This window comes from Macaca nemestrina, chromosome 4 (assembly GCF_043159975.1).
Source record: "Macaca nemestrina isolate mMacNem1 chromosome 4, mMacNem.hap1, whole genome shotgun sequence".
Taxonomy (NCBI): domain Eukaryota; kingdom Metazoa; phylum Chordata; class Mammalia; order Primates; family Cercopithecidae; genus Macaca; species Macaca nemestrina.
The window spans coordinates 62843766-62860676 of NC_092128.1; the positions used below are offsets into that span (position 1 = coordinate 62843766).

The window sequence follows — 16911 nt, forward strand, 5'->3', positions numbered from 1 at the left end:
CCTAGCAACACAGGGTTGCATAAATAAACCCAACTGCTGCAAGGTAATGAGGTGAACAGACTTTTTCCTCTGTAGGAAAGTTGGTTTATAAATATCACAGGAAAGAAAACTGAATTCTTTTCTAACTTCTAAAAAAAAAAAACCAAAACTCCGTGGTAGTCTGGCATTGTATGTTTACATATAGGCTTAACATAAAAAACTTGAGTTCAGTTGGCAGAAACTTAGAAAATGCTCCCCAGACGACACTTGAGAGTTTAGCAAATATTTATTTCTTTTTCATCGAAGTTGAGCCAAATAGAGATTGTACATAATGGTACAGACAAAGTACGTAGTGCGGAGTAGCAGATCCACGTTAGAGTCAAAGAGACACACCGTTAATGGGCCCTGCAGCTTGCCACCAGATGATAGTAAGTCTCACGGCTTAGAATCAGTGAAAAGAAAGAATATGGCACACGCTGTTACGAACCCAGCCAAGCAAATAAAAGGATACCATACAGAAAAGAGCACTCCCATATAGTGCTCTAGCTTATAACTAAGTCAGTTAAACACAAGCGAACACAATCAATTTATAATGAAAGCCAAAATATAAAGCTATCCTTCCAAGAAAACAAAAATAAACATACCAGCTTAAATAGCACTGCTACAATCAGCTGAGTGTTTGTGGAAAATCTATTATTTATATCTGATTCAAATGCAACAGTTGTTGGCCTGAAAAATGAGTCCTTCTTTAAAATGGAACTCGGCGTAATGCTCTGCTGTAAGAAAAAGAATATGGGCTTCTTGAGTGTCGCATTTTCTCCTGGAAACAAAATATTTATACAATACTAAGTACTTTTCTTAATATATTTATTAGGCTACAGATGTCACAGGTCAATTCATTTTTAAGGACAACAGCTGCTGTGTTTGTTTCATGCTTAACACCAACACTCAAAATGATTTATTATATTTTACAAATTTTACAAATGTTCATAATTACTAGGAAGATTTACAAAACCCTAAAACCTATAGCAAATATTGAACACTCATTACAAACATTCTAAGTATTTAATTTTAGTTAGAAAAAAACTCTAAAATATATATGGAATTGCCACTTACTAAACAGGCAAAGACTTTCTGTTCCCTTTTTTCTACAGCTCTTATTAGTGTTTATCCTTTATTTAATCCCTGTTTCTCCAAGTTGATAGTTTTGCACTGAAATATTCAGTAATTCACACAAAAGAAAAAAGTTAACAATGTAGAATTATAGACATGGAAGAGACCTCACAAATCACGAAGTAAAATCTTTCTTGTTAACAAATCTGGATCTATTTCTCAATGGGTGACATTGTGCTGAAGGAGCAAGTGAATGGGCATTGTTTTATGTCAAAACTCTTTCCATCCACAGGTCCTCTCCTGTAACAAAGATAAAAGAGGTCTAAAGAAGTAGAAGACTGGCCCTAGATGGAGGTGCCCCTTAGAAATTAGGATGAGTGGTTATGAGTTTTGCTCAATGTTAGAGAGCATGGTTTCTCTCCTTCTGCGAGAAAGAGAAAAATAGGGAAAATTTGGTGAGATCAAAGGTGAAACTCTTAATTCCTCCAAGTCTTGCAGGTGTCTAAGTATGTGCCCTCCTTGAGTTCAGAGAAGATCCATCCATTTCTAATTTTCTAAGCCTGGGCGTTTCTCAAAAGAGATTCTGAATTTGAATGATTTCTAACCTCAGACAGAACAAAAGACTGGGGACATATTTTTGTGGTATGTTTTAGATTCTCAAGAAGGACAAAACAGCATAGATTGATATATTTGTATTTTGATAGGGTAGTGAAGATTTATTTTATAGTATGTGAGTTGTGTGTTTGTGTGTGTGTGTGCACGCATGTGTTGGGAGAGAGGGAGAAACTGAAAAAATGGTGGGACATGAAACATACCCTTGGAAACTGATTTCTCTCTTCTTCATCTTTCTCTCTCCCTCCCTCTACTTTCCCAGTTCTCTTCAGTACTGCCATAAACAGGCAGGAAGCAAGATTATATATATATGTACATATATATGTACATATGTGTATAATTATATATAAAATTTAGTGGTCTCCCTAAATTGTGGACCTGGGCCCTCAAAGTTTTCTTATCAGTTTTCTTTCAAATTAGCATTGTATAAACTTTCTTTGGGTTTGAATTATTTTCCTATAATCAATTTTAGCATTTTATGTAAAATGTTTCTTTTCTGGTTAATAATCAGTTTATTTTAATCAAACGGCTGTTCAGTGCATGTACATATGACTTGTGTCATAGAAAAGCTATTTTCCTCTGCCTATTGCTTCAGTTACCAAATGTTTAGTTTACAAGTTACACCATTGTTATCATTATTAACAACTTGTCTGTGTTATTGTGATTAAAATGATAACTATTTATGTCTAACTTGCCTTACTTTTTAAATTTAAAATTCACATACAGGAGAAAATCCTGCTTTCTTTCTTGTGTGTTAATGAAAGACTACTTTCAATAAAGTGTACTTAATTGACTTAATTGTTTAGACATAAACTTTGTAAGGCCCCTGCGATCTGTGTTTATGGTTCTATTTCTCCAAATTGAGCAGGCTTTTACTGAATATAGTTTTTAAAATTATATTTCAATACATAGTCTTTTCAGTTATTATTTAATGGCAGTAATGACCTCCAGTGGATTTTTAGGTAAATAGCAAGTGGAATTTTCAGAGGATGTCAATTTTCAGGATATTTGCATTTCTTAGATCTTTTGAAACATGGTGACTTATCTGAACAAGCAAATTTTTCTTAAAATATTTGTGTATTTGTTAATTTTACAATGAAATTGCAAGTGATTATGAGTTATCAGCACTTTAATTGAAATCTATAACCTATAAGCTAACTTTGAAAACTGAAATAAACACAATGTAAGATTAATATCTAAATAAATGTTCACAATGGTTTCCCTGTGTAATCCACTTGCCTTTAATTTTTATTTAGATGAAAACATCTTATAAAAATTTCATATTTGAGAAAAGTAATTGCTAAATATTTAATAGGAGAAGGAAAGACTTTGATAAATAAACATTCTCAAAAATACAATTGTTTTTATAATATTTAAGAGGGAGGTAAAAATGCTCTGAATATCTCAGTAGTTAAGTGAACTCATGAAACAATTTCCTGTCTCTTAATATAAAATAGAGAAGAACATTTGGTATTTGAGAGCAAATCACTTTAATACTTTTTCACAAATAAAGCATGGTTGTTATAATATATTTTAGATTTCAGCGAAGATCATTTGGAAACTTAAACTTTGGGGCTTTAATAGATCTTCAGTGCCGCAAAATCTCCATTTTTGACCTGTGAGACAATAAATTATCTATAAACAATGCTTTCATATTAAAGTATGACATAAGGATTAATGTGTTTTTTATTTCAGTTATTTGTTTCTGCAAATGAACTTCATGTATCGATGTATCTACTGATAATCTGCTTTCAAATCTTTCCTAAACAGACACCCATCTGTAGAGAAAAAAGAAATGTGTGAGAATATACTTTTTCTTACCACAAGAGAGCAGCAAAAATCTTTTACAGTAGTTAGAATTCTAGCTATAACTTCATCTGATTTGACATTCTTTGATATCTTTCTGAGAAGTTACCTTAGTTTTTCTTTCCACAGTGAGTGAAATTTAAAGACTGTGTTATAAAGCAAAAATATTGTGAGTATGCTTTAATGAATATTTTACGAAGGGCACAAGCCTCAGAACGACCACATTTTTCCTTTCATGGGTTACAGCAGTCACAACACACCTGCTACTTAACACTCATGACTTAAACAACACTAATAAAAAAAATCCTTAAAGAGTACAGAAAGTTCACATGAGAATGACAAAGTATCTTGTATTCTGCATATCTTACAATGTGGTGGAAAAGAAAAATTCTGAAATATTAAAACATATTTAGTTTTATATTTACCATGATTATAAAATTCTCCAATTTTTTCTTCAATATTCTAATACTTTTAAGTCTTCCAAAACTAAAATAATAATCTTCACGGAAAAGCAGCCAAGTACTGAAAATTACAGCTATATTGTTTTTTGATAAACATAATGAAGAACCATTAAGCAATGCATTTATTTAAAAAATTAGTTAATTTTATGTGAAATTTATCCAGTCAAATGAGTATGTAGAATAATTTATTATAACACCTTCACAGTCATTCCTGTATTACAGAAATCTCTTTTAAGTAATGCAAAGAAGTTGGATGATTTATTTTTTACATTCCAAATAGAAATTCTTCAAAAGACAGTAGATAGTCTCACCCCATCAGGAGTCCAGCGTGTGCCTGGGCAGGCGGTAATGCTCAGGTTTGGAACGGAGCTTCTTTTCCTGAGGGTTGGCATACTTCCACTTGGAGGGGGACATTTTAAGCTTTTTCCTCTTCCTATCTGTGCACCATACTTTCTCGCAGTATTCTTCCACTCTCTGGAAGTTGCTGTAACCGATCAGTTGCAAGAATTCCTTGTACCATGGTTTTGCTCCCTGTGAGACGCTACTCTGAGCAGGACAAGGCATCCTGTGATGCTTGTCCTCCTCATCGTCCTTGTTAAACATATCCTCGACTTTCTCCTCTTCCACTACCTCCAGGGTGATTTTACGGACAGTATGGACAAAGCTATGCTCTACTGTCTGGCAAAAATAGGTCCCAGCATCTGATCTGTGTAACCTTAGGAAGAGTAAACCAAGGTCCATCTTAACCACTCTGTCATCTGTCTTCACCTGCAAGAACAAAAAAGGAAATGGCACTGAAGTACACAGGAGAGAAAACAACAATCCATCACCCTTTCCACTATCTATCTTGAGTTTCTTCATTTTCACTGTCACATAATGAAACCCTGAAAATCATACATACACAAAGATGCTAAATAATTACATCTGTGTGTGTGTGTGTGTGTGTATTCTGAAGATATTTACATTGGTGGTCACTTCGTATCAATGACCTCAAGATCATTTTATATCAATATTGTAAAGTAAGAGGGCTTTCTCCCTAATGATTCAATTAATCATTAGAAAAAATACATTTCAGTATAGCAGTCACAGTAAGAGCGAAAGGAAAATTCCTAAAATTTATTTTTTAACATTTGTTTTTCCATGCACAGAACAAATACCACTTCCCATATTCTTTCAGGAATTATTATGCCCTCCAGAGTGTAGTGGCCAATGTTTCTACAAGGACCTCTCTTTAGAGAACTGGACTCCTTTCACTTTGTCTTCTTACAAAAAAAATTCATCAGTTAATCAATTCAGTGAACATCCCTTACATTTTCATAGGCTGTCCTTTACAGGAGATTAAAAAATAAACAAGCAAAATCCAGTTCCTGCTCTAAAAGATCAGACAGTCTAGCAAATATTAAGTTTTAATATACTTTCAGTGCTCAAATGTCTTTTGTTATGTTTTTGATATAATAAATTACTCACATTATTTCTATAAATAAATAATTCAGAGTAAGAAGAGCAAGATAAGGCTTTCAACGAATAGCTCATGTTTTATCACAAATAGCTGGACTAGTGAGTAAATGATCTGACATTCGGCAGAGTTAGAGTCAAATGTTGGCACCACTATTTATTGTGTGATTTAGGGCATTCCATGTATATTTCTTGCCTTAGTTTTCTTTGTAAAATGGAGATAACTTAATAATTTGAAAAATTGTTGTGAAGATTAAATAAAATAGGTGAGGAGTTTTTGCACAGTGCTATCAATATCTACCTCTACCTTTCTTCTATGCATTCATCTAACTACAAACAATCATGTTTTCGTATGGCCCAGGATCTTCTGATAATGGTATAAAGGTGGTTCACAGTATGCTGACAGATTTCACCCTTGAGAATACAAAAATGAAAGCAATATTCATCTTTTTCAGTATAAAAGAAATGTAGAGGCAATAATTACAAACACTTTGGCAATAAAGGCTGTTAATGATAAGCACGTTTTTGTCCCCGTGATAGGTCCTGGCCAGGAATGCCAGACTCAATTCTTCCCTGCCTTGATCAGACCCGGCATACACGAAGTTTCAATGTGATTACTCAGGTGTGGAAACCGGCATCCACAAACCACAATTTGTGGAACAGATGGCAAAATGTAGTAGTATAGTACAGTAAGAAATAGGCATGTCATTTTTAAATTATGTGGCATCCCAAAGGCACTTTTTTCAGCCATGTAAAGTAAGTTAATTACTCAGAAGCTTCAGAGTGTCCTAGTTGGGCTAATAAAAGAGGCTCCATAAGTCTTTTGTAGGTGCTTCCCTTGACTTGGCAGGACCATGTCCTGGTAGGCAGAATGCTGTAGCCACTAATTCGAGAGCAAAATCCTCCAGTGAGGAACCAAGAAGACCCTCAAAGCAAAACCATCTTCATTATATAGAAACAATCTGTTTTATTGATAGGTTTTTCTCAGAATATCCTTAGCAACTGTTACAGGCAACTAACTCTTACAGGACTTTGTGTACTTCTGCTTATTTACTCACGCCTCCAGGCCAGGCTTCTGGACAAACTTATTTTCCAGCATTAGTGTTCTCCATAACTTTACCATCTATTGCAACCTGTGACCAACCTGTGTCTCACATGATACTGACTCTGAAGTAAGCCTCCATTGTTTTAAAACTTATGGCTGCATTTGATATGGATGAAACCTGCCTCCTTAAACATCTTTTATTTTCTGTGTGGTATGGGCCATTATACTGTCCTTATTTTCTTTACTCTTTCTTGGTTTCTTCTACAGATTTCTCATTGCCTCAAGGTGCAATCCTCCATCCTTCACTGATCTCACGTTTTATTTCCATCCATTCGATAGCACTTTTATTTCTTTGTTTCAGCCAGCTTCCCTAAAATGGTACATCTTACACATAGATAATCCATTGTTTTGTGTTTTCTGTTAAAAACAAACAAAAAAAACAATGGATTTGGTGTTTTTGACTAAAAGAAACATATATCATCCTTTAATATGTACAATTCAGTATCTTCCCACTCAAACTGCCCTCCATTTACTAACTTCCCTATTTCCGGCCATGACATCATTATTGTTCTAGTCTCCCTATCCTCAATTGTTGATCATTTATACTTCTCTCTCATTATATGCTATCACAAATTCCTGTCTACATTTCTTCAGTGGTGAGCCTTAAAACATCCCTTCCTCATCACCATTTTTGCTGCAGTGTTAAATTCTCATACCTTATAACTGTTTCTTTGACCTTATCTCATGCCAAACTCCCCAGATCTTCCCTTTTTTTCTGTTTCTTCTTTCATACCCAGATTGATTCTGTTTCAGGATCTCTGTGTGTATCTCTGCTTCGAGACGCTTCTTTAAAGCTGGTTACTTCTCATCCTGCATAACTGAATTAAATATCATCTTCCCAAACTGGCCTTTCTCACACCCCTGTTAAAGTGCCCTCTCTCCTTTATTACCATCATTTTGCCTGTTAACCTTCATACACTTGAGCATGCAACATTACACTCAAGTATCTAACAATAGACCTTCAAGTAAATTTCTTGGATCATTTTTCCCCACTTATTTCAACAAATGGATACTCATTTACTCTTCTTTAAAGCTCACTTTCTTTTGTCAACATCCTGATTTAGAACTTATTCAGATCTCTGTTTCTTGCCTGAGCAGTAAGAATTGCTCCATTAACCAGATCCTGCCTTTCTAAATCTGGATCCCAAAATTGCTTAATGTAGTGTTTCTCAAACTAGGGTTGGTGGAAGAGGTGCATTTCTGGAGATCTGGAGATCAACTTTTTTTTTAAAGAAGGATTTTTAAAATTATTGTGTTTATTGACACAAAAATCAATATAAATTAATAAACTATATTTGGAATCATGTGAAAGATCAATCTCAGTGTTAGTGTTTATGTTTATCATAGATTGTGAGCCGCTTTCAAAGCCGTGTTTCCAAATGATAAAAAGAACCAAGATGGGTATAATATGTTAATGACAAGTTACAGCCAAATGAAAATGAAACAACATCCCCATGTAGTAATACGCATGAAAAGTTTCAAGGTCACTTGAATAAAGTGTTGGGAGGATGGAGTCATCACATGGTATAGCTACAGGCAGAAAGTGTTATACATATTTCCACATATGTGGCAATCTGTGTCTCATCTTACAGTCATAGAGATACATATTTCAGTAAAAACAAAACACATAGTAAATAAATATTTTAATGATGCATCAATTTGTTTATAATTTATCTTTAATTTTGGCTCAATATTTTAATAAAAGCTACAAGCATAAGGAAAGTATGTGTTGTTTTATTCTTGTGAATATTTAATGAACATTTTAATATAAATTGTGCCAGCAGCCCAGGAAGATGTTTCACTTTTAAGGGCAGGTGGTGGGGGCAACCTGTACATTACTAGAATCAAACCCTCCTTTTCATAATGCTTTCTGCTGCCATTCCCCTGCATCACCACCCTGCTTTCCACTCTCAGCTCTTATTCTGAACATACTCTTTTTCCCTTAAATAAACTCCTTTCTACTGTCTACCAACCCATTTGTTTTTTCATTTCCTTCCAGGCTTAACTAAACTTTCCCTTCCTTTATAAATGCTTCCTTTATAGCCCCTGAAGGTGTTTTGCTTCTTTTTGTAACACAATACCATTTACATTTGTAGCTCAAAAGCTGTTATTTATATTCCTTTTCAAATTATTTTTCCATGCAAGTTTTGTCTCTCCAAACATGTTTTTAAATGGCAAAGACCTATTTCTTTATTCTTCTGAATTATTCTATAATGAGTAAAGAATTCAGAAGATAGTGTAAAATGAGAACACACTAATTCATTTATAGAGCACAAACATGTATAGCAATGGGGTATACCCATACAGATATATCCAAAAGATATTAACAACTTCCAGGTAAATCCAATAATAATTTGAATAAGAAGGAGCAAACATGGTTTCAGGAGCACTTAGTAACTGATGAGAGTGCTACATCACAGATATTCTTAGGACATTGCCTTTACCTGAAAAAAAATATGCATACAAACGTCCTTATTGAATGTGACCCTTTGTTGTCTCTATTATATCTCCTGTGAGACTGAATAATACATGAGAAAATATGAAAGTGATCTAGCCTAGTTTCCAGCTTATGGAAAGCAGTTTATGAAAGTAATTGGAAACAAAGCAAAAAGCAAAACTAAAAATAAATACAAATTCTTGACCACTAAAATTATGGTTGGTTGTTTGTTGCTTGTTTTTTCAAATTTGGTATTTTTAAAAAGCAGGGTATAAAAAGAATAATAAGAAATCCAAGTTTGAGAAACACTGCATTATGTACATATAAAGTCTAGACTGGTCAAGATTCAAGATATGAAATCATGACAATTACCATAGAAACTGTCCTACATTGTTTATTTGCATGTTAGAGATACTGCCTCTCAGAATTTTGATCCACACTCTTGGTTATGACAAATCCACATTACAAAGACAGGAATATAAGCTGTTTTCATGCTCTGTCTGGAGGGCCATACATTATGTAGGTTAAATCACCTAGAAAGTTAAATGTATCTTACATGGACTATAAATACCTAAAAATATAAAACGACTTAGAAATTTGTATCTGAAGTTCTTCCACAATTTAGTCTTTCCATTGTCAGTTTACTTGGGTACCTCCAACATCCAATCTTGATTACAGAATTGTTTTCATCCATCTGTGTTTTTTCCTATGTCTGCAGACCAGATTTTCTCCACCAAGAAGATAGTGCATAATACATCATTTCTATCAAATATTCTTATAGGCAATCTATATAAATACACAATTTTTGCTAAGAATGGTTTTATTATTCTTAGCTATAAAGATTGATTCAGTATGTTTTATAATTTCTATTAAAAAAAATGTAATTGAACAAAGAACTCTGCACATCTGGTAGCTGCTCAGGAAGAAGCAGTTATTTCCATGTCTATCAACCATATGGTTCCATACTTTCACAGGAAAGGGACAGACAGAGACCTTGAATTGGTTTACTTGAGAATACATTTAATAAAAAAATCAGTTTTAGTTAAGAAATAGAGAAAACAATTTATATATTTGTTTGTTTATTTATCTGGTCTGCCTTTGACCAATTTTATACTTACACACACATATATGTGTATATATATTTATTTATTTTACTTACAGAAAATATACCTAATATAACAGCATAAAAATACATATTTATTTTATTAAAAACACTTTCCAGTGTAAACCTGAAATATGATACCGATGGTTACCTAGTAGAGACACAGTGAATTGCTTAAAAGCTCATTCGGGGAAACCTATCACACTACGTGGAGGAGAACAAATGTGGAAAAAAAAATCTTAATACAAGGTTATGCTGGAAAGAAAGTCATTATAAATAACCCAAAACCATAACATGTAAAACATATTATATTCAAAAACATACACGATATCAAAGGAGAAATTTCGGGCATTTATATTCAAGAATAAATTAATATCTAGAAGAGGCAAAAGAGTTTTTCGAGTCAACAAAAAGAGAAATAAAAGAGAAAAAATGGAAAAAGCATATAAATGGGCACTTCAGAAAGGGAGAAACCCAAATGTTTAGTAAGAATGCAAGTTAACATTCAACCTTACTAGTAAAGTTAGAAATTCAAATTTAGGCTGGGTGCGGTGTTGCACTCCTGTAATCCCAGCACTTTGAGAGGCCGAGGCGGGCGGATCGCCTGAGGTCGTGAGTTCGAGACCGGCCTCACCAACATGGAGAAACTCCTGACCAACATGGAGAAACCCTGTCTCTACTAAAAATACATAATTAACCAGGCATGGTGGTGCATGGCTGTAAACCCAGCTACTCGGGAGGCTGAGGCAGGAGAATCGCTTGAACCCAGGAGGCAGAGGTTGCGATGAGCTGAGATCATGCCATTGTACTCCAACCTGGGCAACAAGAGCGAAGCTCCATATAGAAAAAAAAAAAGGAAAGAAAGAAAGAAAGAAAGAAAGAAAGAAAGAAAGAAAGAAAGAAAGAAAGAAAGAAAGAAAGAGAGAGAGAGAAAGAAAGAAAGAAAGAAAGAAAGAAAGAAAGAAAGAAAGAAAGAAAGAAAGAAAGAAAGAAAGAAAGAAAGAAAGAGAAAGAAAGAAAGAAAATTCAAATTTGAACAAGGCATTACCCTATAGCCCGAAGAAAGACAAAACTTAGGAAACAAGATAATAACAAATGTTGGTGAGCATGTGGGGAAACAGGAACCCACATGAACTGCTTTGGGAGTCTAGACGGTGCAGAAATCTTGAGAGCAAGCTGACAATAATTACAGAAATGAAGGATGTTGACAAATAACAATACAGAAACTTGCACTCAGATCTATAAGGGGTTATTTGCAGAGATGATTATTAAAGCTGTGATAGCAGGAGTTAATTACACTATGGATGTCCACATTTAGGAGAATTAAGGATGAATTAAGAGCAATGTATACATGCTATGGTATGTTAAGTAACAGTCAAGCAATGAAATAGAGACACAAACAGCAACAGGGATAAACTATAAAAACATAGTGTTGAGTTTACAAAGTAAGAAGGAGAATATAATCTATAACATAATACATTTACTTTAACAGTTCATGCATACTCAAATATTATATATCTGTTCAATTTGCAAACATAGTATTGGACTTACTCCAATCATTTCAACAGATGTATATGGGGAAACAAGGATGAAAGTAGAAAAAGGAGGTCCAGGAAAAACAAAGTCAAACGAGAAATTTGTATAAACCAATCATCACAATGTGCCATAAACTAAGTCGTATGATTAACTAAATTATGCATCTGAAGTGGAAAAAAAAAAAAAAAAACAAGAGCCAGAAACAAGCAAGCAAAACAAAAAGAAAACAACAAAATCTCCAGTTGTTTGTAATGATTAATGTGGTTTGACAACCAATAAACTAAGTTTGTTTATAAGATCTCTTCAAATCTAGTATACTATAATCATAGGATTTTAGAAATACTGCTCAAAATTAAATAAAGAGAAGTTTGTGATTAATGGTTTATTTAAAATTTTCATAGATAAGAATCTCAGAATGAAGAGAAATTAAGTTTAAAGAGGATGAAAGTAAAGACAATGTTTGAAAACAAAATTGCACAATATAAGGAACTGTGCAATGACTATAACTGAAGTAGAAATTCAATACTAAATTTCCTAGTAACCAAAAGACAGAAGAAAGTATGATAAATTCTAAGATTTAAAATGTCCCTAAAATATATTTTTAAAATTACTCCTTATAATAAGTACATCTTTCCTGGCACTGAGACTTGAGAAAAATCTCTCTGCATGTTCTTATAAAAAGAGAGGGAGGTTTCTAACAACAGCATCATAATAAATACATTTCCTTTAGGCAACATCTCAGTGTAGGGTGAAGAGACAATGCCTGAGAATGGTTCAATATTATAGCTATTCTGTGGAGTTAAAACAATGTAGTCCAGATATACAGTTCTATGCTGGGATATCTTCATACACATGCATATTTTTATGATCTGGAAGACCATATAAACTATAATCTATACTAGAACAAAAGGAACTTGCAAGTGAAGGGAATTGGTATTTTGGAGTATCTACTGTACATATGTGCATTGGACTTTCTGCATTACCATGTTATACGGTTTAATCAGATGCACAAAGCTAGAATGGTGTCAGTGGCATGAGACTTAGATCCATAACTGATATCATAGATCTAAGAGAAAATGTTTAATTTTGAAATATATTCAATATTCTCCTGGAAAATTAACAGAACAGTGTTCAGTTAAAAACTCTAGATTCATTCCTCTTCTTATGACCACAAGTTGTTTTATATTCTCCATTTATACAATAGGAACTCTGTCTCTGCCATTGTAAAAGGAAGAAACTTGAAATTAATGGACTAGCCTCCTAATTATTGCACAACTAAAAAATATGAGATAAATGATATTATAAAAATACATTTGTCAAGGCTAAAAAACTAAATTCTGAATATTTACCTGTTGTAAAGAGTTGTTAGTATAGAAAGATGAGCACATTTTTTAAATAGACTGAAAAAGAACGTCAAAACTACTAAAGAGATGGTTCAAATGAGGCAAGAGTTCATGCACTTTACATTATAAAAACAAGAAAAACAAAGATATAATATTAATGTGGAACAAAAACTGATGCTTTCAGTGTCATGCATAAAGATAAAAATGTAAACTTATGGCTGGTTTTGATCCCTTGGAATTACTACCATAGGATAGCATTGGTAAAGGTAAGGAAAATATGAGTCATCTAACAAACAAAATGGTAAAATAAAAAGGAGATTTTACTTCATAATTCTCCTAGCTTCGATGACATAATCCAGTATTAAAAGTTGTAATTTGTGCACTCCATTTTTCATTGTTTCATTTTTGTAGAAGAAGCTGTCTCCAGAGTGCATTGAATTATCAATAAAATTATGTTTTATTTTAGACTATAGAAACTTAGCAAAGAGAAAATGAACTCTAAGTTATGTGGAATGAGCTGCTCATTGAGAAGTTAACCATGGTTATTAGATTACTCAACAGCGTTTAACTGACTTTGGTGAATTTATTCTACCCTGTAGGTGGTCTGAAGGCAGAGTTGAAAAGTGCCAATTTTGGTACTGAGTAAAGCAAAAAATTGAGAGCAAAGTGCAATTAAAGTTTAAGAGTTTTTATGTCAATATACATTCTTTTTTGCATTTACTACAATAAACATGCATATTTGTGCATTATGTAAGCAGTCTATGCATACAATTAACTATTTTAAAGTGACACATTTTATTTTTAAGACACACAAACACATATTTCCTCTTAAATAGAGAATCCACAATAAAAAGATCAATAATGATCACAGAAAAATTAATTATTTCATGCTTACCAAAGAGATCTACAAATTATAATGCTGGTCTTATGGGCCAGCAGTTTTCTCTTCTACCTTACGCCAGCCAGACATAGGCATAGATGTTAGTTTATGTGTCTTGAGATTGCCCCCAAATTCCCCTACAGGAGATTTGTGTAAATTTATTTAACTCACTCCTAGAACTCAATCTCATTTATTGTGTCTTTGGGATATACTTTGATTTTGTCAGCAAATGACTAAACTCCAAAAGAATGTATTTCAAGAAATTGATTTTCTTGAAAATCCATTGCAATGAAATTTTAGTTTTAGAACAAAGTGAGAGTTTTTGCACAAAAAGACTTTTTCCCAAAAAAATACAGCGGCATTTTTCACAACAATATTCATTTTATAGGACTTTACTGTTGTATGCATTTTCATTTGGGCCTTTAAATCAGGGATCAAAAACTTTTTCTGTAAAGACCTATATAATGAATAATTTTGGCTTTGCAAGTCCTGTGGTCTCTGTTGCAGCAACTCAACTTTGTAGTTGTAGCCTAAAAACAGCCATAGACATTAGGTAAACAAATGGGTGTGGCAGTTTTCAAATACAATTTTATTTACGATAGCGGCAGAGGGCCAAATTTGGCCCCCACGTCTTTGGTTTTTTCAGCTTCTGCTTTAAATAATTGTCAAGTTCAGGGGAACCTACTTTTTTTAAAAAAATCTGGATTAAAAATAACACATTCCAAAGTCAGAACATTTAAAATGTGTATGAAACAGAACATTTAAAATGTGTAAAATGTGTATGAAGTGAGGAATTACGTACCAATCTTCCGAGTAGCTTGAAGAAACTACAGTTTTCTTTACTATAACTGAAATTACACACAATCACTAGTTAAATTTACATAAATAAAGCATATTTAATTTTTCCCTCATTTACTCAGTTTTAAAATGTAGTGCTTATCCATTTTATAGAAAGAGAAGTGCATACAGATATACTTCAACTATATCACCTTAACTATATGTCTTAACAAGAATGAATTTCTTCACTTAGGGATGTTATTCGGTATTAAAATTTTTGCAATTATTATGGAGGTTTATAAATTCAAGTATGTAGAATTGCAGAAATTGAGACTTCAAAACCAGGGTATAGTGGTGATTTGGCTATAATTTTAACAGTTTTGTCCTCTGCTATCACAGAAAAAATAATTTATACAACCTTCATAGAAGGAAGATTTAGGCTTGTATTTCAGATTAAAACTGTATGTGGAAATATATATAGCCACTGAATTTGACCTTTGGAACCGCTAAACTTAAATTCTGTTGATGAAATTACATTATCCACATAAATGAGCCATTTTATTTTCTCCTAATTTAGAGAATGAAGAGTCTCTGTTTTCCTTCTAAGAATTTACCCCTTAAATTTTGTCTGTGATTACATTCTCTCCCACATGTTCTTTATTTTGCTTCATCAACTAGTTGCACATTTCCTCTTTATAGCTACTTCCTTTCAACCTATAAACATGACCAAGTCACCTTTTTACTAAAAAGAAAACAAAACAAAATTTATTTCTACTCTTGTCTACCTTTGTGGATCTCTCTCTTTGGCATTCAAATATTTTGGTACAGTACACTAAACTAGCAGTTTCTGGTTCAACAGTACCATTCATTACTTAACCTGTTATTAGACGAATCCTGCGTTAACACCCCACTTAACACATCATCCCTGGAAACCTCGTCCTTGTTTTATGCATTGTTCAAAGAATATTGTTTAATATATCTTATCCAATTCCTTTTTTCCTGGGTTTTATTACACCACACCTCCTAACTTCACTGTTTCTACTTATTTAAGCCATACCACTCTAGAGGTACTAACTAGTACCTAACTAGTATCTCTAGTATTTTGCGCCATAACTAGTATTTTGTGCCTTTTACTTAACTTTAGTAAATTAGCACAACCTTTATGAAAAACAATATAGAGATTTATCAAAGAACTAAAAATAGGACTACCATTCAATCTGGCAACCTCGCTACTAGGAATGTACCCAAAGGGAAAGAACTCATTATATCAAAAAGATACCTGCATTCTTATGTTTATCACAGCATTATTCACAGTAGTAAAGATACGGAATCAACCTGAATGTCCATCAATGGATGATTGGATAAAGAAAATGTGGCAGCCGGGCGCGGTGGCTCAAGCCTGTAATCCCAGCACTTTGGGAGGCCGAGATGGGCGGATCACGAGGTCAGGAGATCGAGACCATCCTGGCTAACACGGTGAAACCCCGTCTCTACTAAGAAATACAAAAAATAGCCGGGCGAGGTGGCAGCGCCCGTAGTCCCAGCTACTCGGGAGGCTGAGGCCGGAGAATGGCGTGAACCCGGGAGGCGGAGCTTGCAGTGCAAAAAAAAAAAAAAAAAAAAGAAAATGTGGCATATATATGCTATGGAATACTTCTCAGCCATTAAAAACGAATGAAATAATGTCTTTCATAGCAACATGGGTGGAACTGGAGGACATTATCATAAGTGAAACGACTCAAACAGAAAGTCAAATACTGCACTCTCACTTATAAGTGGAAGCTAAACAGTGAGTACACTTGGACATAAGGAGTGGAATACTAGAGGCTGGAGACTCCAAAAGGTGGGAGGGTGAGAGGTAGGTGAGGATTGAAAAATTGCCTATTGGGTATAATGCTCACTATTTGGGTGATGGGTACACTAAAAGGTGAGACTCCACCACTATGCAATATATGCATGTAATAATATGCACCTATAACCCCCAAATTTGTAAAAGTAATTTAAAAACTACTAGCTACCTCAGAGAAATTTTGTTAGTTTTAAGCAAGTTACTACATATAAAGCACTTAGAATAGCATGGCACATAGTAAGAACTAAATGAATCCTAACTCTAATTACAACTTATTTTCTATTTTTACTTTCTCTTTTTGAGTTTGTCTTCTAACTTTTCCTTAAATGTGTGTTTTCCCCTTGCTTTTGGAGTTAGTTCACTTTGCTTTTTATTTCATCACTGTCTAAGGTAAGCTATACTAAAGGAGGCATCACTGCATTGTGTCTAAGGGCCTCAAATTAAAACCAGACTGTC

The 16911-nt window shown here is 33.7% G+C and overlaps 1 protein-coding gene across 5 annotated transcripts in view; it reads right to left on the minus strand.

Moving 5' to 3' along the window:
- Positions 1-246: 246 nt before the first annotated feature.
- LOC105475411 (semaphorin 3E) overlaps positions 247-16911 on the minus strand; it is a 292501-nt gene continuing 275836 nt past the window's right edge. For 4 of the 5 annotated variants that reach the window (XM_071094755.1, XM_071094754.1, XM_071094752.1 and 1 more), the window contains one exon: positions 247-4739. In XM_071094755.1, coding sequence (XP_070950856.1) covers positions 4287-4739 — 453 coding nt within the window. In that variant the 3' untranslated portion in view covers positions 247-4286. The remainder of the gene's footprint in view (positions 4740-16911) is intronic. The other variant, XM_071094753.1, reaches the window with a different exon arrangement.